Genomic DNA, 27,500 nt, shown 5'->3' with positions numbered 1-27,500 from the left:
TTAAAGTGTGCCTTATAGTTTAAAAGATAGGGTAATCACATGAGTTAACGCGTTAACTTTAACAGCCTTAGCACAAAGTTTTACAAAGAGAGCAAATTTGTCCAGAAAGGCACTTTAGTAGCATTCAGAACCTGCAACCGTTCTCTGTCCTCCTCCTCAGCCTGCAGGCTCACTGCAAAAACTACCCCTGAAAAATGTGATCTCAGCAGATACATCACCTCAGTGAATCATTGATGCCACCTTTAGTCACCCGTAGTGAAATATTACGACCGCATGAACAGTTCTTGTGAGACTCAGCAATCTGCGGAATCTGTCCCTTCCATACGTGAGTGCACATAACGATTAGTGATTGACTCATGTAATGTGTGTGTGAGTGCGGACTATCGGACAAGCACCTGTGCCCGCATTTTAACTGCTTTTCCACAGCCTGACGCACAATTAAGTGGCTCACAAGTCAGAAGACGTTATGATTTTCAATCCAGCCCGCCGGACTTTCTATGTCATTTTTTTTAGACCTTTAACATTAAAACTGTCGCCGCCATTATGATGTGCAGTGCTGTTTTTAAATGACCCTAAGTCTTGGAACTATAGAAAGTATTTCTATGGTCTAAATCTGCGCTTTTGGGTGTTATAGGAGTTATTACGGTAATCTAGGTCAGCGTTTTTCAGCCTTTTTTGAGCCAAGGCACATTTTTTGCGTTGAAAAAATCCGGAGGCACACCACCAGCAGAAATAGTTAAAAAACTAAACTCAGTTGACCGTAAAAAGTCCTTGGATATGACTTTAAACCAGACCTGGGCATTCTGCGGCCCTTTGTGCGTCCCTGTCCGGCCCGCGTGAGGCCAATCATAAATTACAAAATAAATTTAAAAAAGTATCTATGTCGAGTGTGCAATACAACGGTGCTGCTTTTGTTTTGAAAAGCGTTATTTGTATTACTTCCGTGTGGACGTATGCGCGTGCGTGATTGTGAGGGAATGTGAACAGCTGCAATCACAAATGACAAAATAAAGTTGAAAAAACATCTATGTCGTGCGTGCAATACAACTGTGCTGCTTTTATTTTGAAAAGTGTTATTTATGGGCGTATGTCTGTGTGTACCCTGTGAGTGAAGGTGCACATGCAGTGACAAGTGATGCACGGTTTACACCCGAGACGCTAAAAAGAGAAAAGTTGATGAGGAATGGCGTGTTTTGAACAAGACATGGACTGCCAAGCAACGTTCCCTCTAAGGTGCGCGCCTGCGCAATTGCGCACTGCTCAAGCGTCCTCTGCGCACAGCAAATATATGCCGCGCACCAAATCAAATCCCAACTGAATTCTAAACAAAATAAACACATTTGTTCTGTGTAATTTTGCAATGCAACTCTGAGTGACAGTGACAACAAGCGGCCCTAACGGTGTTCGTCAACACCGTTCAATTGAACACCGTTCAATTATTGCGACGTCTATCGAGATGCTTTGAGAACAGGAATTATATCGATCACTTTATTGAGCAAAACTGTTTATATTCGGACATAACCACACCAAAAACATGAGTAAAACACTTCTATCTTGAAAAACTAGTCATTTTCTGCCGTACAAAACAAGCCAAAACCAACTTGTCATCTGTCACCAACACGCATACCACTAAACCACTGGTGCGTTTATGGCCACACAAAAAGTCGGACAACTCAAACACCACACAAAGTTACACTATGACTCCTCAGTCATACGTGTGCTTATTCTACTGCCATTTATTATTCATGTTAATTTATTTATATGAATCATGGAATGCTGTTACTAGAGAAAGTTACAGGAATGCACACTTCATCCTATGCTTACATTTCATTGTGCAACATGAGGATGTTTAAGGGCAACTAAATGTGATCTCTGAAAGGGGTACAAATGATTTCCAAAGCAGTGCTTTTGGTATAAAGTTAAGTTAGGTTAGATGAAAGTATTATTATTATTATTATTATTTATCTTACGGTATACATCAAAAATAATATTGAGCAAAATTTAATTGAAATATTGTCGATGTGGCCCTCCAGCAGTGCTCGGGTTGCTGATGCAGCTCCCGGTAAAAATTAATTGCCCACCCCTGCTTTAAACCATAACCAAACATGCATCACTATAGCTCTTGTCTCAAAGTAGGTGTACTGTCACCACCTGTCACATCACAACCTGACTTATTTGGAGTTTTTTGCTGTTTTCCTGTGTGTAGTGTTTTAGTTCTTGTCTTGCGCTCCTATTTTGGTGGCTTTTTCTCTTTTTGTGGTATTTTCCTGTAGCAGTTTCATGTCTTTGAGCGATATTTCCCGCATCTACTTTGTTTTAGCAATCAAGAATATTTTAGTTGTTTTTATCATACTTGCCAACCTTGAGACCTCCAATATCGGGACGTGGGGGGGTGGGGGGGGTTTGGCGGCGTGGTTATTTACAGCTAGAATTCACCAACTCGAGTATTTCATATATATTTCATATATATATATATATATATATATATATATATATATATATATATATATATATATATATTTATGTATCAAATACTTGACTTTCAGTGAATTCTAGCTATATAAATATATATATTTATTTATTTTATTTACATAAAAGAAATACTTGAATTTCAGTGTTCCGGTGGCTATCCATTAGATGGCAGTATTGTCCTGTTTAACTTCTCCGTTCATGATGAGTATATCATTTCGGCCACCGTGTTCAATGGAGAAGTCTGTTCTACATATTTACAGGCAACATACACCTTCCCCTTCGAACTGTCCTGGATGAACTGAAATTCTTGTTTCCATACGTTTGAATTCGTTAGGCAAGCTGTTTATATTGTGGGAAAGCGGACGTGAGAACAGGCTGTCCCCACTCATTCTCAGGTCCGCATTGAGCTGGAGGGGGCGTGGCCTCCAGCTCCGGCTGAATACCGGGAGTTTGTCGGGAGAAAATCTCTGAGAGGCGCTGAATACCGCTAAAAACGGGAGGGTTGGCAAGTATGGTTTTTATCCTCCTTTGTGGAGACATTGTTGATTGTCATGTCATGTTCGGATGTACACTGTCTTCGCTCCACAGTAAGTCTTTGCTGTCGTCCAGCATTCTGTTTTTGTTTACTTTGCAGCCAGTTCAGTTTTAGTTTTGTTCTGCGTAGCCTTCTCTAAGTTTCAATTACTTTTCTTAGGGGCACTCACCTTTTGTGTATTTTTGGTTTAAGCATTAGGTACCTTTTTAACCTGCATACTACCTCCTGCTGTTTCCAACATCTACAAAGCAATTAGCTACCAGCTGCCACCTACTGATATGGAAGAGTATTACACGGTTACTCTGCCGAGCTCTAGACAGCACCGACACTCAACAACAACACATCATTTACAGACTATAATTACTGGTTTGCAAAAAATATTTTTAACCCAAATAGGTGAAATTAGACAATCTCCTACAGCACACCAGACTGTATCTCACTAGTGTGCCGCGGCACAGTGGTTGAAAAACACTGATCTAGGTCACAGCAGCTCAGACCAGGAACAAAGCAGAGTGGGCTTGTTTTCAGAGCAGCCAGCCCCAAACATGTGTCAGGAACAGATGCGGAAGCAGATTTTTACGTAATAATTAGAGATGCGTTAAAATGTAATATCGGAAATTATCGGTATCGTTTTTTTTATTATCGGTATCGTTTTTTTTAAAAAATTTTATTTTATTTTATTTTTTTATTAAATCAACATAAAAAACACAAGATACACTTACAATTAGTGCACCTACCCAAAAAACCTCCCTCCCCCATTTACACTCATTCACACAAAAGGGTTGTTTCATATTCTGGTTCCTACATTATATATCAATATATATCAATACAGTCTGCAAGGGATACAGTCCGTAAGCACACATGATTGTGCGTGCTGCTGCTCCACTAATAGTACTAACCTTTAACAGTTAATTTGACTAATTTTCATTCATTACTAGTTTCTATGTAACTGTTTTTATATTGTTGTACTTTCTTTTTTATTCAAGAAAATGTTTTTAATTTATTTATCTTATTTTACAAATTTTTTAAAAAAGTACCTTATCTTCACCATACCTGGTTGTCCAAATTAGGCATAATAATGTGTTAATTCCACGACTGCATATATCGGTTGATATCGGTATCGGTTGATATCGGTATCGGTAATTAAAGAGTTGGACAATATCGGAATATCGGATATCGGCAAAAAGCCATTATCGGACATCCCTAGTAATAATAAATCATATTGTAGGTGTTTATTACACTTTGCATTCATATTTTGCTGTTTGTTACATTTTTGTTGTGTTTTGCTTGGTCTGAGAAGTAAAAGAGGAGCGACGTTCATATGTTGTTAATATTCAGTGTTTTATTGTTCCTAGTTAATATTGAAAATCCCACTTTCTTTATTTTCATGTACATTTTGGGTGTCCCATTCAGTAAAAAAAAACTGTAAAATTCCATTCGTTTTTTTTTTAGGTGGTCTGTCATAACGTTTTTAGAACTCTATCGGAAACAGGTTTCAAAGTCAAGGGCCGAGGGCCAGATCTAGCCCGCCACATAATTTTATCGGGCCCACAAACACCTGGAAATGATATGTGTCAATAAAGTATTTCATATTTTCTCACTAAATTTAATGGATTTTTTTCAGTTTGACAGAAAAAAATATATGTACTGCTTGAAATTGCTTACATTTTAAACTTTAATAGTATCCAATATTGCAACAAATATTACAGTATATTGCCATACTTTCCAAACATGTTTTTGTCTAAATAAAAATACTTAACTTTACAGCAAACTACCCATCAAATGAATAAAAATGACAATACATTTTACGTTGTTCTTTACAGCATATTACTGTGCATTAAAAAAAAAACTACTACTGTTTTTTGCGTTAAAATTCTGTTGACTGAGCTGTCAGTTTTTGACTGTAAAATCTACGGTTGTTGTTTTTAACGGCGTATTACTGTAAATGGAAAGACGCTACATTTGTTTTTACGGTAGAAAAACTGGCAGCTAAGTTGCCAGAATAAAAAAATAACTTGTACTGTTTTTCCATGAATTGTTGTAAAAACCAATGTCAATTTAACACAAAAATTCTGGCAACTAAGCTGCCAGCTTTTTCCGTAAAACCCTCCAAAAAACAGTGGTACTGTTTTTCCATTTACCGTAAAATGTTGTAAAAAAAACAAAAAACAAAACACTATTTTACAGTAGTTTTTACTGTAAAATCAACAGTATACTTAAAAAAAATGTATATCATTAAAACCTCTAAAGGCTTAGTTGGTGCTGTCCACATGCGTGGACAGCACCTTTTAGCTCTTATTTCCTAAATTGTGTACACTACTGAATTGGGGTCCTATGGCCGCTTATGTGGACACTTATACTGCCATCTGGTGGTGTCAGAAGAGTATAACATACAATGGAATTTGGAAAAAAAAAAGTGTAAAAATAAGAATTAGCATGTCACTAAACATGAAGTACACGTTTGTGTACTTATGGACTAAGTACATCATATCAAAAGATGATTCTTAGTTTTTATTCTAATTAGGGTCCAATAAGCCCAAATAGCAAAGAGAAATAAAAAAAAGCATGTAAACAAACAGCTTGGGCCTTAAGAGGTATGAAATCCAGAGGTAAATTCATACATTATTCACTGTTACAAGTGGCCCTCTGATGGCAGCCATTACTGCCATTTGGCCCTCAATGAAAACCACTTTGACATCTCTGATATCGGACATTGTGACTTTTGGGTATTAGTGTTCCTGAGAAAAAGAGACCCAAACACACATACTGTACAGCAGATTTTTACACTAAAGTGTATACATATAATTTACAGACACATTTTTTTCTCTCAATGTGGCCCCCCCGAGTCAAAATATTTGCCCAGCTCTGTGCTAAGTCAGGGGTCAGCAACCCAAAACATTGAAAGAGCCATATTGGACCAAAAATACAAAAAACGAATCTGTCTGGAGCTGTAAAAAATGAAAAGCCGTATATAAGTCTTATAATGAAGGCAACACAAGACGTAAGTGTCTATATTAGCTATATTAACCTACTATCAAAATGACTTTAAAAGTCTTATATAAGTCTTATAATGAAGGCAACACAAGACGTAAGTGTCTATATTAGCTATATTAACATACTATCAAAATGACTTTAAAAGTCTTATATAAGTCTTATAATGAAGGCAACACCTGATGTAAGTGTCTATATTAGCTATAATAGCCTACCATCAAAATGACTTTAAAAGTCTTATATAAGTCTTAAACTGAAGGCTAAACAAGACGTACGTGTCTATATTAGCTATAATAGCCTACTATCAAAATTACTTTAAAAGTCTTATAATGAAGGCAAAACAAGACATAAGTGTCTATTAGCTATAATAGCCTACAATCAAAATGACTTTAAAAGTCTTATATAAGTCTTATAATGAAGGCAACACCTGATGTGTCTATATTAGCTATAATCGCCTACTATCAAAACGACTTTAAAAGTCTTGTATAAGTCTTAAGCTGAAGGCAAAACAAGACGTAAGTGTCTATATTAGCTATAATAGCCTACTATCAAAATGACTTTAAAAGTCTTATATGTCTTATAATGAAGGCAACACAAGACATAAGTGTCTATTAGCTATAATAGCCTACAATCAAAATGACTTTAAAAGTCTTATATAAGTCTTATAATGAAGGCAACACCTGATGTGTCTATATTAGCTATAATCGCCTACTATCAAAACGACTTTAAAAGTCTTGTATAAGTCTTAAACTGAAGGCAAAACAAGACGTAAGTGTCTATATTAGCTATAATAGCCTACTATCAAAATGACTTTAAAAGTCTTATATGTCTTATAATGAAGGCAACACAAGACATAAGTGTCTATATTAGCTATAATAGCCTACTATCAAAATGACTTTAAAATTCTTATATAAGTGTTATAATGAAGGCAACACCTGATGTAAGTGTCTATATTAGCTATAATCGCCTACTATCAAAATGACTTTAAAAGTCTTATATAAGTCTTATAATGAAGGCAACACAAGACGTAAGTGTCTATATTAGCTATAATCGCCTACTATCAAAATGACTTTAAAAGTCTTATAATGAAGGCAAAACAAGACGTAAGTGTCTATTAGCTATAATAGCCTACAATCAAAATGACTTTAAAAGTCTTATATAAGTCTTATAATGAAGGCAACACCTGATGTGTCTATATTAGTTGTATTAGCCTACTATCAAAATGACTTTAAAAGTCTTATATAAGTGTTATAATGAAGGCAACACAAGACGTAAGTGTCTATATTAGCTATAATAGCCTACTATCAAAATGACTTTTAAGTCTTATATAAGTGTTATAATGAAGGCAACACAAGACGTGTCTATATTAGCTATAATAGCCTACTATCAAAATGACTTTAAAAGTCTTATATAAGTGTTATAATGAAGGCAACACAAGACGTGTCTATATTAGCTATAATAGCCTACTATCAAAATGACTTTAAAATTCTTATATAAGTGTGATAATGAAGGCAACACCTGATGTAAGTGTCTATATTAGCTATAATCGCCTACTATCAAAATGACTTTAAAAGTCTTATATAAGTCTTATAATGAAGGCAACACAAGACGTAAGTGTCTATATTAGCTATAATCGCCTACTATCAAAATGACTTTAAAAGTCTTATAATGAAGGCAAAACAAGACCTAAGTGTCTATTAGCTATAATAGCCTACAATCAAAATGACTTTAAAAGTCTTATATAAGTCTTATAATGAAGGCAACACATGACGTAAGTGTCTATATTAGCTATAATAGCCTACTATCAAAATTACTTTAAAAGTCTTATATAAGTCTTAAACTGAAGGCAAAACAAGACGTATGTGTCTATATTAGCTATAATAGCCTACTATCAAAATAAGTGTTATAATGAAGGCAACACCTGATGTAAGTGTCTATATTAGCTATAATAGCCTACTATCAAAATGACTTTAAAAGTCTTATATAAGTCTTATTATGAAGGCAACACCTGATGTGTCTATATTAGCTATAATCGCCTACTATCAAAACGACTTTAAAAGTCTTATATAAGTCTTATAATGAAGGCAACACAAGACGTAAGTGTCTATATTAGCTATAATCGCCTACTATCAAAACGACTTTAAAAGTCTTATATAAGTCTTATAATGAAGGCAACACAAGACGTAAGTGTCTATATTAGCTATAATCGCCTACTATCAAAATGACTTTAAAAGTCTTATATAAGTCTTATAATGAAGGCAACACAAGACGTAAGTGTCTATATTAGCTATAATAGCCTACTATCAAAATGACTTTAAAAGTCTTATATAAGTCTTAAACTGAAGGCAAAACAAGACGTATGTGTCTATATTAGCTATAATAGCCTACTATCAAAATGACTTTAAAAAGTCTTATATAAGTCTTATAATGAAGGCAAAACAAGACGTAAGTGTCTATATTAGCTATAATAGCCAACTATCAAAATGACTTTAAAAGTCTTATATAAGTCTTATAATGAAGGCAACACCTGATGTAAGTGTCTATATTAGCTGTAATAGCCTACTATCAAAATGACTTTAAAAAGTCTTATATAAGTCTTATAATGAAGGCTAAACAAGACGTACGTGTCTATATTAGCTATAATAGCCTACTATCAAAATTACTTTAAAAGTCTTATAATGAAGGCAAAACAAGACATAAGTGTCTATTAGCTATAATAGCCTACAATCAAAATGACTTTAAAAGTCTTATATAAGTCTTATAATGAAGGCAACACAAGACGTAAGTGTCTATATTAGCTATAATAGCCTACTATCAAAATGACTTTAAAAGTCTTATATAAGTCTTAAACTGAAGGCAAAACAAGACGTATGTGTCTATATTAGCTATAATAGCCTACTATCAAAATGACTTTAAAAGTCTTATATAAGTCTTAAAATGAAGGCTAAACAAGACGTACGTGTCTATATTAGCTATAATAGCCTACTATCAAAATTACTTTAAAAGTCTTATAATGAAGGCAAAACAAGACATAAGTGTCTATTAGCTATAATAGCCTACAATCAAAATGACTTTAAAAGTCTTATATAAGTCTTATAATGAAGGCAACACCTGATGTGTCTATATTAGCTATAATCGCCTACTATCAAAACGACTTTAAAAGTCTTGTATAAGTCTTAAACTGAAGGCAAAAAAATACGTGTCTATATTAGCTATGATCGCCTACTATCAAAATGACTTTAAAAGTCTTATATAAGTCTTATAATGAAGGCAACACCTGATGTAAGTGTCTATATTAGCTATAATAGCCTACTATCAAAATGACTTTAAAAGTCTTATAGACGTGTTATAATGAAGGCAACACATGATGTAAGTGTCTATATTAGCTATAATAGCCTACTATCAAAATGACTTTAAGTCTTATATAAGTCTTATAATGAAGGCAACACAAGACGTAAGTGTCTATATTAGCTATATTCGCCTACTATCAAAATGACTTTAAAAGTCTTATATAAGTCTTATAATGAAGGCAACACATGACGTAAGTGTCTATATTAGCTGTAATAGCCTACTATCAAAATGACTTTAAAAGTCATTTGCCTTCATTATAAGACTTCCCAGGGGGTGATGGGTCAAATGCAGAGAATAATTTCGCCACACCTGGTGTGTGTGTGACAATCATTGGCACTTTAACATCAGAATGCTGCATGAGTGCTGTCATTGGCCAGAGGGGCGTAGTAAATGCAAATTGTTTGTAACGTTTGTCACTACCTGTCCCTCCAGGCAACAACGTGTGCTCGTCCCCCGTGGTCACATCCTGCACCCAGTGTCTCAGGCGTGCACCGCAGTGTTCCTGGTGCTTCAAGGAGGTATGGAATGCGTCTACGTACAAGCACGTCTCTGGCGGGGGGGAAAAAAACGAGAGACTTTGAGCCGCATTCTTTGGATGATACAGGCTTTTATACCATCCACACGTGTAACCATGATGTATTTCAGCTTCTCTTTCCATTCCATTTCTATTCCTTCCCACATTGGACCCACATGTTTAGTCTAGGCACCACTGCCTACCTTTTCTCTGCATCTGCTTGGGGGTTCTGTCTCGTAAAAGATCAGCGGCCCGGCCGAGAGGAAGCGTTAAACATCCAAACACACACATATATTTGGGAAATAACACATCAACGCGCACACAACACTTAAAGGCCTACTGAAATGATTTTTTTTTATTCAAACGGGGATAGCAGATCTATTCTATGTGTCATACTTGATCATTTCGCGATATTGCCATATTTTTGCTGAAAGGATTTAGTATAAAACAACGACGATAAAGATCGCAAATTTTGGTATCGGATTAAAAAAAGGCTTGCCCCTACCGGAAGTAGCGTGACGTAGTCAGTTGAACATATACGCAAAGTTCCCTATTGTTTACAATGATGGCCGCATCAAGTGAGAGAGATTCGGACCGAGAAAGCGACAATTTCCCCATTAATTTGAGCGAGGATGAAAGATTTGTGGATGAGGAAAGTGCAAGTGAAGGACTAGTGGGGAGTGGAAGCGATTCAGATAGGGAAGATGCTGTGAGAGCCGGGGGTGACCTGGGGCCGTACTTATCAAGCTTCTTAAGAGTGCCATTTTACACTTAAGTCCTGAGAATTTGCGAAATGTAGTCCTACTCTCAAACTTAAGAATAAAAGCTTTTTATCAACGTTCTTAAGTCTAAGAATCACTCCTACTCTCCACGATATTTAAGAGACCTTCAGAGGTGTCTTAAGTGGTTAGGAGTTGCCAGCAGGGGACGGCACTGAGGCGAGAGAGACGTGCGGGAACGTTCAGGGAGCGGAACGATGTTCTGGATTTGTTTGATGACGAGCAGCTGATCAAACGGTATCGTTTAGACAGAGCGGGTATTATTTTTGTCACAGATTTAATACTTTTCGATTCCATGTTGATTTCTGCATGTGGCTGCAGCGGGCTAGTATATATAGAGCCACCCACACCAGTTTCAAATGAGTTTCCTAATTAATGAATTGGAAAGAAAATGTTATGACAGTAGCGTATGTGTGTGGCCGTGAGGTGAGTGACGTCAGTGAGTGTGTGGGCGACAGAAGAGAGGGAGCGGTAGCGTGAGTGCCGGCGGGGACTAGTTTGTTTTGTATTATGTTGTAGTTTATTGTCAAAATATACACTCCCATTGTCCACTTAAATATTTCCAAGATATTTCTTTATTCTTAGACAACGGATTCCCTTCCGTGATTGGTCATTTCTATGGACACCGAAATGACGTCACCTAAAATTCCATTTACGGCACATAGTAATGTCGTAATTCAGCTCTGAGTGTGACACTTAAGATTCAATCCTACACTTCGCTGAAAGTGTGAGTAAGACGCTTGATAACTAACTTTTAAGTGCAGCTTTCAGCGAAGAATTTATTTACTCTTAAGTCAACTCTTAGCAGACTTCTTAGGAGTAATTCTGAGAAGCTTGATAAGTACGGCCCCTGATATTCAGCTGGGAATGACTACAACAGTAAATAAACACAAGACATATATATACTCTATTAGCCACAACACAACCAGGCTTATATTTAATATGCCACAAATTAATCCCGCATAAAAACACCTAGGTGTTTGTTATGCTAGCTACTAGCTCGAGCTAGTTATAGCTCGAGCGGGTAATATGGACGGGATCCCGTCTATATAACCAGCCAATACAATTCAAACACCTGCACAACACACACAATCACTCAGCCCAAAGAACCGTTCACCTAACCCAAGGTTCATAAAGCTTATATATTTAACCAAAGTTACGTACATGACACGCACGTACGGGCAAGCAATCAATTGTTTGGAAGCGCGCGGGTGGGACCTGATATTCAGCTGGGAATGACTACAACAGTAAATAAACACAAGACATATATATACTCTATTAGCCACAACACAACCAGGCTTATATTTAATATGCCACAAATTAATCCCGCATAACAAACACCTAGGTGTTTGTTATGCTAGCTCCGAGCTATTAGCTCGAGCTAGTTATAGCAAGCGATCAAATGTTTGGACGGTATCGCGTCTGCGTCTGTTAACGAAGTCAAAGTCCTCCTGGTAAGAGTCTCTGTTGTCCGAGTTCTTCGATCTTGACTGCATCTTTCGGGAATGTAAACAATGAAACACCGGCTGTGTTGTGTTGCTGACTTCCCTCGCAAAATACTCCGCTTCGCACCGACTTTCTTCTTTGCTTGCTCAGCTTCTTTCTCCATAATGCAATGAACAAATTGCAACAGATTCACCAACATAGATGTCCAGAATACTGTGGAATAATGATGAAAACAGCTATTTCGTATTGGCTTCAATGGAGAAGCCATACCTGTGTTCTACTGGCTACGTCACGCGCATACGTCATCCTCCGAAGGCTTTTTCAACCGGAAGTGTGGCGGGAATATTAAAATTGCACTTTATAAGTTAACCCGGCCGTATTGGCATGTGTTGCAATGTTAAGATTTCATCATTGATATATAAACTATCAGACTGCGTGGTCGCTAGTAGTGGCTTTCAGTAGGCCTTTAACTGTCGCCTGTTGAAAGGTTTCAGGTGCTTTCCTGCCATGTGAACCTTGACTTTTACCAGCATCATTGGGTGCTGTCGTGCTCAGTGGCGTGTGAAAGCCTTCAAACGCAGAGTGACACTGACTTTTTTTTTTAAGTGCCAGGAAAGGCCCGGAAAGTCGAGCTGTCATTGGGATGACGTTTTAAAAATGAACAACTCAGCTTTTGCATATACAACATCCATTTGGAATTATGCAAGCCACTGAAGTTACACTTACGGGCTCTTTATTAGGTACTAGGTAGGGATGTCCGATAATATCGGCCTGCCGATATTATCGGACGATATACGCGTTAAAATGTAATATCGGAAATTATCGGTATCGTTTTTTTAATTATCGGTATCGTTTTTTTTATTTTTTAATTTTTTTTATTAAATCCACATAAAAAACACAAGATACACTTACAATTAATACACCAACCCAAAAAACCTCCCTCCCCCATTTACACTCATTCACACAAAAGGGTTGTTTCTTTCTGTTATTAATATTCTGGTTCCTACATTATATATCAATATATATCAATACAGTCTGCAAGGGATACAGTCCGTAAGCACACATAATTGTGCGTGCTGCTGGTCCACTAATAGTACTAACCTTTAACAGTTAATTTTACTCATTTTCCTTCATTACTAGTTTCTATGTAACTGTTTTTATATTGTTTTACTTTCTTTTTTATTCAAGAAAATGTTTTTAATTTATTTATCTTATTTTACTAATTTTTTTAAAAAAGGACCTTATCTTCACCATACCTGGTTGTCCAAATTAGGCATAATAATGTGTTAATTCCACGACTGCATATATCGGTTGATATCGGTATCGGTTGATAACAGTATCGGTAATTAAAGAGTTGGACAATATCGGAATATCGGATATCGGCAAAAAGCCATTATCGGACATCCCTAGTACTAGGGTGGTTTTGATACCAATATTTTGTTACCGGTATCAAAATGTATTTTGATACTTTTCTAAATAAAGGGGACCACAAAAAATGTCATTATTGGCTTTATTTTAACAAAAAATCTTAGGGTACATGAAACATATGTTTATTATTACAATTTGGTCCTTAAATAAAATAGTGAACATACTAGACAACTTGTCTTTTAGTAGTAAGTAAACAAACAAAGACTCCTAATTAGTCTGCTGACGTATGCAGTAACATATTGTGTCATTTATCATTATATGTTGCCAACTCATTCCAGAGAAGACCAACAACATGACACAAAGAATAGGATGGTCTCGATACCAATATTTTGGTACCGGTACCTGTACCAAAATGTATTTCAATACATTTCTAAATAAAGGGGACCACAAAAAATGGCATTATTGGCTTTATTTTAACAAAAAATCTTAGGGTACATGAAACATATGTTTATTATTGCAATTTAGTCCTCAAATAAAATAGTGAACATACTGGACAACTTGTCTTTTAGTAGTAAGTAAACAAACAAAGACTCCTAATTAGTCTGCTGACGTATGCAGTAACATATGGTGTCATTTATACACCTATTATTTTGTACACAATATAAAAACAAGCTGTAAAAATTTATTATTAATCTGCTTGTTCATTTACTGTTAATATCTGCTTATTTTCTGTTTCAACATGTTCTATCTACACTTCTGTTCAAATGTAATAATCACTTATTCTTCTCTTGTTTGGATACTTCATATTAGTTTTGGATGATACCACAAATTTAGGTATCGATCCGATACCAAGTAGTTACAGGATCATACATTGGTCATATTCAAAGTCCTCATGTGTCCGGGGACATATTTTCTGACTTTATGAATATAATATGAATTAGTAAGTTATGAATGAAGAATCCTTTTGAGCAGAACGCTCAAAAACGCTGTTTTACTTCCGGGTCAAGGCACTAAACGGGAAGTACGTTTTAAACCCGCAGCACCTGCAGTGAGCAAACGTGTCCAAAAGATGGCGCTATAGCACAAACGATAACACACCACTTCAGTGTCTCTGTAGGTGTTCTATGAAAAATATTTGTTGAATGTAAAACATCATGGCCGTTAGCAAAGAAGAATCCATAAATTAGCCGCACCGTTTAGAAAAAGCGTTAGAAAAAAGTAGCGGCTTATAGTCCAGTAAATGCGGTATTTACGGCTGCTGGCGTGAGATAGGAGCGGTTGAAAAAATCCAACATTCATTTATAGTTATGTCGTGTGTTCAAACACTTGAAGTAGTTTTAGTTATATTGTAAAACTTACAAACGTTGCTTGGAGTGATGAATGAGGAATCCATACGAGTAGTGACGCTATGGACGGCTAGAAGACTGAAGAGCAACTCTACTTCCGGTTTTGATTTCCTAAATAGAAGGACACTGCGGCGCCTGCAGTGAGCGAATTCGTCCAAAAGATGGCGACGTAGCACAAACAGTAAAAAAAAAAATTCCCGGTGTATTTGCTTTTTGTTGTTTTTTTATCATTTGTATTGCGGTATAGCTCGGTTGGTAGAGTGGCCGTGCCGGCAACTTGAGGGTTCCGGGTTCGATCCCCGCTTCTGCCAACCTAGTCACTGCCGTTGTGTCCTTGGGCAAGACACTTTACCCACCTGCTCCCAGTGCCACCCACACTGGTTTAAATGGAACTTAGATATTGGGTTTCGCTACGTAAAGCGCTTTGAGTCACTAGAGAAAAGCGCTATATAAATATAATTCAAACAATTCACAATTAAGCTGCCCGCGAAGAAAAATCCACAAGTTAGCTGCACCGTTTTATAGGCGGCAGACTTTAAAGTGTAAGAAAAAAGTAGCGGCTTACAGTACGGTGTGTTGATCTTTAGCTGTAAGATGACCGGATGTTTTGTCCGGATCTTAAGGTGCAAAGGTCACTAACCCGCTGGAAAGCGACAAGGCTTGACACTGCGGCTTTGTTTGGTCGGATGATTATTGTGCCGGTTATATTCCCATAATCACAAGTAGTTGTAGAAGTTCTTTAGAAGAAGTTCAAACCCATGAACCAGAACAATATGCAGAATTGTGCCTGTGTCTTAGCGCTATATCAGTGTTTTTCAACCACTAGTGTGCCGTGAGATACCGTCTGGTGTGCCGTGGGAGATTATCTAATTTCACCTATTTGGGTTAAAAATATTTTTGGCAAAGCAGTAATTATAGTCTGCAAATGATGTGTTGTTGTTGAGTGTCGGTGCTGTCTAGAGCTCGGCAGAGTAACCGTGTAATACTCTTCCATATCAGTAGGTGGCAGCCGGTAGCTAATTGCTTTGTCGATGTCGGAAACAGCGGGAGGCAGGGTGCAGGTAAAAAGGCGTCTAATGCTTAAACCAAAAATAAACAACAGGTGAGTGCAGCTAAGAAAAGGCATGGAAGCTTAGGGAAGGCTATGCAGAACGAAACTAAAACTGAACTGGCTGCAAAGGAAACAAAAACAGAATGCTGGACGACAGCAAAGACTTACTGCGGAGCAAAGACAATGTACATCCGAACATGACATGACAATCAACAATGTCCCCACAAAGAAGGATAAAAACCACTGAAATATTCTTTGATAGCTAAAACAAAGTAGATGCGGGAAATATCGCTCAAAGGAAGACATGAAACTGCTACAGGAAAATACCAAAAAAAGAGAAAAAGCCACCAAAATAGGAGCGCAAGACAAGAAGTAAAACACTACACACAGGAAAACAGCAAAACACTCTAAATAAGTCAGGGTGTGATGTGACAGGTGGTGACAGTACACCTACTTTGAGACAAGAGCTATATTGATGCATGCTTTAAAGTCATATCCAACAATTGCGACAACGACTTTTTACTGTCAACTGAGTTTTGTTTTTTACTGATTTCTGCTGGTGGTGTGCCTCCGCATTTTTTCAACGCAAAAAATGTGCCTCGGCTCAAAAAAGGTTGAAAAACACTGCTGTATATTAGACTTAGACTTAGACTTAGACAAACTTTAATGATCCACAAGGGAAATTGTTCAACACAGTAGCTCAGTTACAATGACGGAAAGGACAATGCAGGTATAAATAGACTAATAGAGCTATAAGAAAAAATTAAAAAAATCTAACATATATACGAATATATTATATATTACATTGGTACTTCAGTTGTTAGTAATCGGTTTCAAAATGTCAAATGAAAACTGATGCAAAGAAATATTGACAAGGTCAAATATATACAGTAAGTGAATGAAATGCATAAATAAACAATTAGAGAAGAACTGCACTTTTTGGGGGGGGATTTTGCCCATCATTCACAATCCTTATGGGATTTAAGAACACATGCCTTTCTCTTTCCTGTGCGTTCTAAATAGTGAAAAATGGCTAGTAAGAAGCGGTTAACAATGCATGTAACGGGGATACAATCTATTCTCCAAAAACCTGCACAATTGTTTTATTTATCGCACATGTTGTGAGTAGGTATCCAATGTAAGTAACAGGCACATTCATAACATGTAATATTTTACAGTATTTCTTTCATTTTAAATAGAGATGTCTGATAATATCGGAATGCCGATATTATCGGCCGATAAATGCTTTAAAATGTAATATCGGAAATTATCGGTATCGGTTTCAAAAAGTAAAATGTATGACTTTTTAAAACGCCGCTGTGTACACGGACGTAGGGAGAAGTACAGAGTGCCAATAAACCTTAAAGGCACTGCCTTTGCGTGCCGGGCCAATCACATAATATCTACGGCTTTTCACACACACAAGCGAATGCCATGCATACTTGGTCAACAGCCATACAGGTCACACTGAGGGTGACGTATAAACAACTTTAACACTGTTACAAATATGCGCCACACTGTGAACCCACACCAAACAAGAAGGACAAACACATTTCGGGAGAACATCCGCACCGTAACACAACAGAACAAATACCCAGAACCCCTTGCAGCACTAACTCTTCCGGGACGCTACAATATAACCCCCACCTCAACCTCCTCATGCTCTCTCAGGGAGAGCATGTCCCAAATTCCAAGCTGCTGTTTTGAGGCATGTTAAAAAAAAATAATGCACTTTGTGACTTCAATAATAAATATGGCAGTGCCATGTTGGCATTTTTTTCCATAACTTGAGTTGATTTATTTTGGAAAACCTTGTTACATTGTTTAATGCATCCAGCGGGGCATCACAACAAAATTAGGCATAATAATGTGTTAATTCCACCACTGTATATATCGGTATATATCCCCTCCATGTTCAAACTGCTTCCACAGTGGAGTGTTTTAAGTCTCGTCTTAAGACCCACTTTTATTCTTTGGCTTTTAACACTACGTGAGTTGTGTGGTCTTCTGTCCTCTGTTGTCCTGTGTGTTTTTTATAAATTTTGATGTCTATTTTACTGTTTAAATTGGTTTTACCCTTTAAAATCGTTTTTAATCATATTTATTTTTTATATTGTCTCTGTATTGGTTTTCTATTCATTTATTCTTTGTTTTTATTCAGTCATTGGTGTAGCACAGGGGTCACCAACGCGGTGCACGCGGGCACCAGGTAGCCCGTAAGGACCAGATGAGTAGCCCGCTGGCCTGTTCTAAAAATAGCTCAAATAGCAGCACTTACCAGTGAGCTGCCTCTATTTTTTAAATTGTATTTATTTACTAGCAAGCTGGTCTCGCTTTGCCTGACATTTTTAATTCTAAGAGAGACAAAACTCAAATAGAATTTGAAAATCCAAGAAAATATTTTAAAGACTTGGTCTTCACTTGTTTAAATAAATTCATTCATTTTTTTACTTTGCTTCTTATAACTTTCAGAAAGACAATTTTAGAGAAAAAATACAACCTTAAAAATGATTTTAGGATTTTTAAACACATATCTTTTTACCTTTTGAATTCCTTCTTCTTCTTTCCTGACAATTTAAATCGATGTTCAAGTAAAAAAAAATGTTTTATTGTAAAGAATAATAAATACATTTTAAATTAATTCTTCATTTTAGCTTCTGTTTTTTCGACGAAGAATATTTGTGTAATATTTCTTCAAACTTATTATGATTAAAATTTTAAAAAAAATATTCTGGCAAATCTAGAAAATCTGTAGAATCAAATTTAAATCTTATTTCAAAGTCTTTTGAATTTCTTTTAAAAATTTTGTTCTGGAAAATCTAGAAGAAATAATGATTTGTCTTTGTTAGAAATATAGCTTGGTCCAATTTGTTATATATATTTTAACAAAGTGCAGATCGGATTTTAACCTATTTAAAACATGTCATCAAAATTCTAAAATTAATCTTAATCAGGAAAAATTACTAATGATGTTCCATAAATTATTTTTTTTATTTTTTCGAAAAGATTCGAATTTGCTAGTTTTTCTCTTCTTTTTTTCGGTTGAATTTTGAATTTTAAAGAGTCGAAATTGAAGATAAACTATGTTTCAAAATTTAATTGTCATTTTTTTCGTGTTTTCTCCTCTTTTAAACCATTCAATTAAGTGTAAATATCATTAATTATTAATAATAACATAGAGTTAAAGGTAAATTGAGCAAATTGGCTATTTCTGGCAATTTATTTAAGTGTGTATCAAACTGGTAGCCCTTCGCATTAATCACTACCCAAGAAGTAGCTCTTGCTTTCAAAAAGGTTGGTGACCCCTGGTGTAGCATAATATTGTTTTTAATATTGTTTTTAACATGGCTGTGCAGCACTTAGGAAACATTCTTGTTGTGTAAATGTGCTATATAAATAAAGTGGATTGGATTGGTATCGGTTGATATCGGAATTGGTAATTAAGTCATGAAACTGGAAAAAACAAGAAAAGTGCACTTGTTATTAGTGAGAATATACTTATTTTAAGGTATTTTGGGGTTTATTGAGGTTAGCTCATTTTACTTGTTTTGGAAAGTCTTGACAAGCCACATTTTCTTGTTCTATTGGCAGATAATTTTGCTTAGTTCAAGTAAAATACCCCTCATTTTTGTACATTTGTTTCTTGTTTTTGAACACTGACTTTTTGCAGTGTGGGGCATACAAAAACCAAGGTGGTACTGTATTCATATTACAGGAGCCGTAAAAGAACGATTTGAGTTTGTATTATTATGATTCTGAATCGATTCATAAGTTTCAAGAATCGATTTTGAAAAATACGTTTTTTTAGAGCAGGGGTCACCAACGCGGTGCCCGCGGGCACCAAGTAGCCCGTAAGGACCAGATGAGTAGCCTGCTGGCCTGTTCTAAAAATAGCTCAAATAGCAGCACTTACCAGTTAGCTGCCTCTATTTTTTAAATTGTATTCATTTACTAGCAAGCTGGTCTCGCTTTGCCCGACATTTTTGATTCTAAGAGAGACAAAACTCAAATAGAATTTGAAAATCCAAGAAAATATTTTAAAGACTTGGTCTTCACTTGTTTAAATAAATTCATTACTTTTTTTACTTTGCTTCTTATAACTTTCAGAAAGACAATTTTAGAGAAAAAACTACAACCTTAAAAATGATTTTAGGATTTTTAAACACATATACCTTTTTTACCTTTTAAATTCCTTCCTCTTCTTTCCTGACAATTGAAATCAATGTTCAAGTAAATTTATTTTTTTTATTGTAAAGAATAATAAATACATTTTAATTTAATTCTTCATTTTAGCTTCTGTTTTTTCGACGAAGAATATTTGTGCAATATTTCTTCAAACTTATTATGATTAAAATTCAAAAAAATTATTCTGGCAAATCTAGAAAATCTGTAGAATCTAATTTAAATCTTATTTCAAAGTCTTTTGAATTTCTTTTTAAAAAAAATTGTTATGGAAAATCTAGAAGAAATAATGATTTGTCTTTGTTAGAAATATAGCTTGGTCCAATTTGTTATATATTCTAACAAAGTGCCGATTGGATTTTAACCTATTTAAAACATGTCATCAAAATTCTAAAATTAATCTTAATCAGGAAAAATGACTAATGATGTTCCATAAATAATTTTTTTAATTTTTCCAAAAAGATTCGAATTAGCTAGTTTTTCTCTTCTTTTTTTCCGTTGAATTTTGAATTTTAAAGAGTCGAAATTGAAGATAAATTATGTTTCAAAATTTAATTGTAATTATTTTCGTGTTTTCTCCTCTTTTAAACCGTTCAATTAAGTGTAAATATCATTAATTATTAATAATAACATAGAGTTAAAGGTAAATTGAGCAAATTGGCTATTTCTGGCAATTTATTTAAGTGTGTATCAAACTGGTAGCCCTTCGCATTAATCAGTACCCAAGAAGTAGCTCTTGCTTTCAAAAAGGTTGGTGACCCCTGTTTTAGACCATCTAAATGTCATACGCCAGCAGCTTGACCTGTTTTGGAAAGGTTTTAATATATTTTATATATCTAATTATACATTGTGAGGATGAGTTCCTATCAAGAATCTGAATTGAATCCTCAGCCTAGGAATCGGAATGGAAATGAATGGTGAGTTGTACTTTGCATCTATAATATCCTGACTGTGTGTGTGTCCTTCAGGACTTTCTGGATGGAGCGGATTTGAGCCACCGCTGTGACTTCCAGGAGAACCTGCTCAGCAGAGGCTGTGGACCCGAGTTCACGGAGCGCTCAAAGGTCCAAGTGGAGGTCGACGCTACCACAAGCGGCACGCAAGTGTCGCCGCGAGACATCAGCGTCGCGCTCACGCCAGGTACGCCCAACAGCCACATGAAAGAACTTGTGAGGAGTAACGATGTGTGCGGGACTGTAGGTTCAGACGCCAGCTTCATGGTGGCTGTGAAGCAGCTGCCACGTTACCCAGTGGATCTTTACTACCTGGTGGATGTCTCCGCATCCATGCAAGAAAACCTCGATCATGTAAGTTGGCATCGTCGACGTTTAATGACTGAGTGGATGAGGCAGTGATTCCCAACCTTGTTATTTCATTTACTAGAACAGATTGTGATTCTGTAGTGCGTCTAGACCAGGGGTCACCAACCTTTTTGAAAGCAAGAGCTACTTCTTGGGTAGTGATTAATGCGAAGGGCTACCAGTTTGATACACACTTAAATAAATTGCCAGAAATAGCCAATTTGCTCATTTTACCTTTAACTCTATGTTATTATTAATAATTAATTATATTTACACTTAATTGAACGGTTTAAAAGAAGACAAAACACGAAAAAAATGACAATTACATTTTGAAACATAGTTTATCTTCAATTTCGACTCTTTAAAATTCAAAATTCAACCGAAAAAAAGAAGAGAAAAACTAGCTCATTCCAATCTTTTTGAAAAAATAAAAAAAATAATTTATGGAACATCATAAGTAATTCTTCCTGATTAAGATTAATTTTAGAATTTTGATGACATGTTTTAAATAGGTTAAAATCCAATCTGCACTTTGTTAGAATATATAACAATTGGACCAAGCTATATTTCTAACAAAGACAAATCATTATTTCTTCTAGATTTTCCAGAACAAACATTTTAAAAGAAATTCAAAAGACTTTGAAATAAGATTTAAATTTGATTCTACAGATTTTCTAGATTTGCCAAAATATTTTTTTTGAATTTTAATCATAATAAGTTTGAAGAAATATTTTACAAATATTCTTCGTCGAAAAAACAGAAGCTAAAATGAAGAATTAAATTAAAATGTATTTCTTATTCTTTACAATAAAAAAAAAAAAATTTACTTGAACATTGATTTAAATTGTCAGGAAAGAAGAGGAAGGAATTTAAAAGGTAAAAAGGTATATGTGTTTAAAAATCCTAAAATAATTTTTAAGATTGTATTTTTTCTCTAAAATTGTCTTTCTGAAAGTTATAAGAAGCAAAGTAAAAAAATTAATGAATTTATTCAAACAAGTGAAGACCAAGTCTTTAAAATATTTTCTTGGATTTTCAAATTCTATTTGAGTTTTGTCTCTCTTAGAATTAAAAATGTCGGGCAAAGCGAGACCAGCTTGCTAGTAAATAAATAAAATTTAAAAAATAGAGTCAGCTCACTGGTAAGTGCTGCTATTTGAGCTATTTTTAGAACAGGCCAGCGGGCTACTCATCTGGTCCTTACGGACTACCTGGTGCCCGCGGGCACCGCGTTGGTGACCCCTGGTCTAGAACAATCCCGATGGTTCTTTTCCTCTTTGGTCCGGAGGACACGACGTCCGCAGTTTCCAAAAACTATTTGAAATGTGGACTGATCAGACCACAGAACACTTTTCTACTTTGCATCAGTCCATCTTAGATGAGCTCGGGCCCAGCGAAGCCGGCGGCGTCTCTGGGTGTTGTTGACAAATGGCTTTGGCTTTGAATAGTAGAGTTTTAACTTGCGCTTAAAGATGTAGCGACCAACTGTAGTTACTGACAGTGGTTTTCTGAAGTGTTCCTGAGCCCATGTGGTGATATCCTTTACACACTGATGTCGCTTTTTGATCGAAGGTCACGGGCATTTAATGTTACATGCAGTGATTTCTCAGGATTCTATGAACCTTTTGATGATATTACGGAGCGTAGATGGTGAAATCCCTAAATTCCTTGCAATAGCTGGTTGAGAAATGTTGTTCCTAAACTGTTGGACAATTTGCTGACGCATTTGTTGACAAAGTGGTGACCCTCGCCCCATCCTTGTTTGTGAATGACTGAGCATTTCATGGAAGTTGCTTTTATACCCAATCATGGCACCCACCTGTTCCCAATTTGCCCGTTCACCTGTGGGATGTTCCAAATAAGTGTTTGATGAGCATTCCTCCACTTTCTCAGTCTTTTTTGCCACTTGTGCCAGCTTTTTTTGAAAGATGTTGCAGGCATCACATTCCAAATGAGCGAATATTTGCAAAAAATAACAAAGTTTTCCAGTTCAAACGTTAAGTATCTTGTCTTTGCAGTCTATTCATACTAGAGATGTCCCGATCCAGGTTTTTGCACTTCCGATCCGATACCGATACTGACCGATACTGGCCTATCCGAGCATGTATTAAAGTTTAAAGTTATTTAGCCTACTTAGTTGTCACAATCATGTTGAAAATGGTTTTAGTACTCTTGATAACAACTAGCCAGCTGAATTAGGGGAGTTTGAATAATACACAATGGTTGGTAACAAGAAACTGACCTGTTTATTCAAGGATAAACACAAAATGGACAAAATTATACATGACAAACAGAAATGGCCTCATTGAACTAGGGCTGGGCGATATGGCCTTTTTTTTAATATTGCGATATTTTAAGGCCATATTGCGATACACGATATATATATCTCGAATGAACACTTGATGCATATAATCACAGCAGTATGATGTTTCTATGTGTTTTGATTGATTGATTGAGACTTTTATTAGTAGGTTGCACAGTGAAGTACATATTCCGTACAATTGACCACTAAATGGTAACACCCGGATAAGTTTTTCAACTTGTTTAAGTCGGGGTCCACTTAAATTGATTCATGATACAGATATATACTATCATTTGAATTGAAGTATTTATTTCAAACCTGCACAGTACAACAAAACCTTTTTTTTTTTTTTTTTTTTACATTTTGGCAGAGACATTTATGCAAGGCTTGAAAAGGGGTTGGATGAAGCAGATGCTTATAATATCCCAGCCCCTCTCACTCATTCCACATTTAACATAAACAATATAATACAAGAACAATACTATACAAACAAAAACAAGAAAAGCTCCTGTACACTAACAATACAATAGTACCACTGTTACTTTGAGACAAGACAAGACGAGACAAAACACACACACACACACACACACACACACACACACACACACAGGCCCAAACACTCTCTGACCATACACCTCTCTCCCATCGCTCTGTGCTGAGGGCATCACTCTCTTTCCTCCTCGTACTTCTTCAGTACTTCTTTTTTAAATAGTCTTTTAAATTGAATCATGTTAGAACACGTTTTTAACTCTTCCCCTAAGTCGTTCCACAGACTGACTCCACGCACTGAAATGCACATTGACTTTAAAGTTGTTCTAAATTTAGGCAAATATAATTTGTTGTTTCCTCTTAGACTGTACCTATGGTGAGCATCTCTATCCTGGAGTAGGTTCTGTATATTGGATGGTAGAGAGTTTTGGGATGCCCTAAACATAATTTGAGCAGTTTTAAATTTGATGACATCGTGCAGTTTAAGTTGCTTTAACTCCACGAATAGTGGATTTGAATGATGTCTGTAGTGAACATTGGACACAATCCTAATGGCCTTTTTCTGCAGAGTGACTAAAGGCTGTAGATGGGATTTATAACAATTTCCCCAGACTTCAACACAATAATTTAAATACGACATAATAAATGAATGGTACAATAACAGCAGAGCATTGGTGTTCAATAAATGACATGATCTCCTCATCATTCCAACGCATTTAGCAACCTTTGTCCTCAAGTAACTTATATGAGGCTTCCATGATATATTTTCCATCTATTACCACTCCTAAGAATGAATTTTGTTGAACATAATCTATTGGTGTATCACCAATAACAATCCTGATGGGTATATTACTTTTTCGATTGCTAAAGAGCATGATTTTGGTCTTCTTTACATTCAGAGACAATTTGTTGGTATTAAACCAAGTTTTTAACTTCATCATCTCCACAGTTACAGAGGCCAGAAGTTGCTTCATGTCGTCACCTGCACATGTAATGGTTGTATCGTCAGCAAAGAGGATGAACTCCAGCAGTGTTGATACTTTACATATTTCATTGATATACATTATAAATAGTGTGGGTCCTAGTATGGACCCCTGGGGTCCATACTAGGATCCATCAGATATATACTATCATCATAATACAGTCATCACACAAGATAATCACATTGAATTATTTACATTATTTATAATCCGGGGTGTGGAGGGGGGTGCCGGATGTAAGTGTCAAAAAGACAGCCAAAAGAGTTTGATATGAGAATAAATCTAAAGTTAAAATATAGGGTAGAAATGCACCCATTTGCAGGAAATGTAGTCTTGATTTTCTATTTTTTCTTTCAAGGCTTGCATGTCTTCATTAAAACATTCTTCTTCATACTGCATTAATATATGCTACTTTTAAACTTTCATGCAGAGAAGGACTGAAACTTTAAAAAAAAAATCACTAATTTTTTCATACGGTGTTGATGTGGACATTTTTGCCTCGGCATTTTGTTGGTGTGGGCGTGTGGCACCGAATGGAGATAAGCGTCTCGACAGACGTTACAATATTTGAACAACGATGACGAAAACTGTTTCTTCTGTTGTGTCAGTGTGTCGAAAATTGTTATGCGCTTATTTTTTTATTTGATTTTGTGCGTGGCATAGAATGGCTATGCGCAGAGGACGCTTGAGCAGTGCGCAATTGCACAGGCGCGCACCTTAGACGGAACGTTGCTCGCACAGCTGCGCTAGCATCACAGCTAACTTTAGCCGTGCTGCTACCTCTCTGCTCGGGGAGGGCGTATACGTATGTGACGTATGGCGTGTGTAAGAAGGTGCGCTTGCTGTCTGTGAGAGGGAGACACAGAAAAGAGTGAGAAGAGCCTGTCGTGTAATGCCAGCAGCGAAAAGCAACTGCGTTAGAATCCACAGACCTGTGGATGTGTTGGAGGTGTGCTGGAAAATGCGGAACGGAAATTAGGGAGCAGCAGAAAAGTGGAATGTATTATTTAAATCGGTGCGTTGGAAAACACGGACCGGAGTTTGTTTTTTTTGTAAACTGGATCTGGATCAGCATTTTCCCATGCCTTGCCGATACGCATTTTTTGGCAAATATCGGCGGCCGATCAGATCCAAATATCGGATCGGGACATCCCTAATTCATACCAATACTAACTTTATTTATAAAGCCCTTTAAAAACAACCACAGTTGAAGAACAGAGGGCTGCACACCACAAAAGAAATACAGGCAAGGACAGACTAAAAAAATAACATTTAAAACAGAGGTAAAATAAACATTGAAAAAGCAAATACAAATTATCTTAAGAACAATCTGCTAGATAAAAGCAGTTAAAAAGTTAAAAACAGTTTAAAGTCTCATGCTGGGTTAAAAGCCAGTGAATAAAAATGGGTTTTAAGAAGAGTCTTAAAAGTAGCCAAAGAAGGGGCCTGTCTCACATGGCGAGGGAGATCGTTCCAGAGTTTGGGACCCGCAACAGAGAAGGCTTTGTCCCCTCTGACCTTGCGCTTTGATTTGGGTACCTGCAACCTATATTCAATTGAATATAGGTTGAAAAGGATTTGCAAATCATTGTATTCTGTTTTTATTTACCATTTACACAACGTGTCAACTTCACTGCTTCTGGGGATTGTACATACACTACCGTTCAAAAGTTTGGGGTCACCCAAACAATTTTGTGGAATAGCCTTCATTTCTAAGAACAAGAATAAGACCGTCGAGTTTCAGATGAAAGTTCTCTTTTTCTGGCCATTTTGAGCGTTTAATTGACCCCACAAATGTGATGCTCCAGAAACTCAATCTGCTCAAAGGAAGGTCAGTTTTGTAGCTTCTGTAACGAGCTATACTGTTTTCAGATGTGTGAACATGATTGCACAAGGGTTTTCTAATCATCAATTAGCCTTCTGAGCCAATGAGCAAACACATTGTACCATTAGAACACTGGAGTGATAGTTGCTGGAAATGGGCCTCTATACACCTATGTAGATATTGCACCAAAGACCAGACATTTGCAGCTAGAATAGTCATTTACCACATTAGCAATGTATAGCGTGTATTACTTTAAAGTTAACACTAGTTTAAAGTTATCTTCATTGAAAAGTACAGTGCTTTTCCTTCAAAAATAATAATCATAATGTCCTCTGTTGTCCTCTTTTTTTAATAAATTTTGATGTCTATTTTACTGTTTTAATTGGTCTTTCCCTTTTAAAATCGTTTTAATCATATTTATTTCTTATATTGTTTCTGTATTGGTTTTCTATTCATTTATTCTTTGTTTTTATTCAGTCATTGGTGTAGCATAATATTGTTTTTAATATCGTTTTTAATATTGTTTTTAATATTGTTTTTAACATGGCTGTGCAGCACTTTGGAAACA

At 36.1% G+C, this 27,500-nt stretch overlaps 2 protein-coding genes across 4 annotated transcripts in view; one reads left to right on the top strand and one right to left on the bottom strand.

Moving 5' to 3' along the window:
* itgb8 (integrin, beta 8) overlaps positions 1-27,500 on the top strand; it is an 89,232-nt gene that overhangs the window by 3,675 nt on the left and 58,057 nt on the right. For all 3 annotated transcript variants that reach the window (XR_009822144.1, XR_009822145.1, XM_062029484.1), the window contains exons 2-4: positions 9,782-9,867; positions 21,004-21,175; positions 21,236-21,342. Coding sequence is in view for 1 of the 3 variants with exons in the window: in XM_062029484.1 (XP_061885468.1) it covers positions 9,782-9,867; positions 21,004-21,175; positions 21,236-21,342 (365 nt within the window). In the remaining 2 variants the exon portion in view is untranslated. The remainder of the gene's footprint in view (positions 1-9,781; positions 9,868-21,003; positions 21,176-21,235; positions 21,343-27,500) is intronic.
* Positions 1-27,500, bottom strand: part of LOC133635963 (transmembrane protein 196) — a 113,018-nt gene that overhangs the window by 72,965 nt on the left and 12,553 nt on the right. The window contains exon 4 of the mRNA XM_062029488.1: positions 9,770-9,898. The gene's annotated coding sequence lies outside the window, so the exon portion shown is untranslated. The remainder of the gene's footprint in view (positions 1-9,769; positions 9,899-27,500) is intronic.

The sequence above is a fragment of the Entelurus aequoreus genome, linkage group LG20 (assembly GCF_033978785.1).
Source record: "Entelurus aequoreus isolate RoL-2023_Sb linkage group LG20, RoL_Eaeq_v1.1, whole genome shotgun sequence".
NCBI lineage: Eukaryota > Metazoa > Chordata > Actinopteri > Syngnathiformes > Syngnathidae > Entelurus > Entelurus aequoreus.
This window is presented reverse-complemented; position numbering and strand designations above follow the sequence as displayed.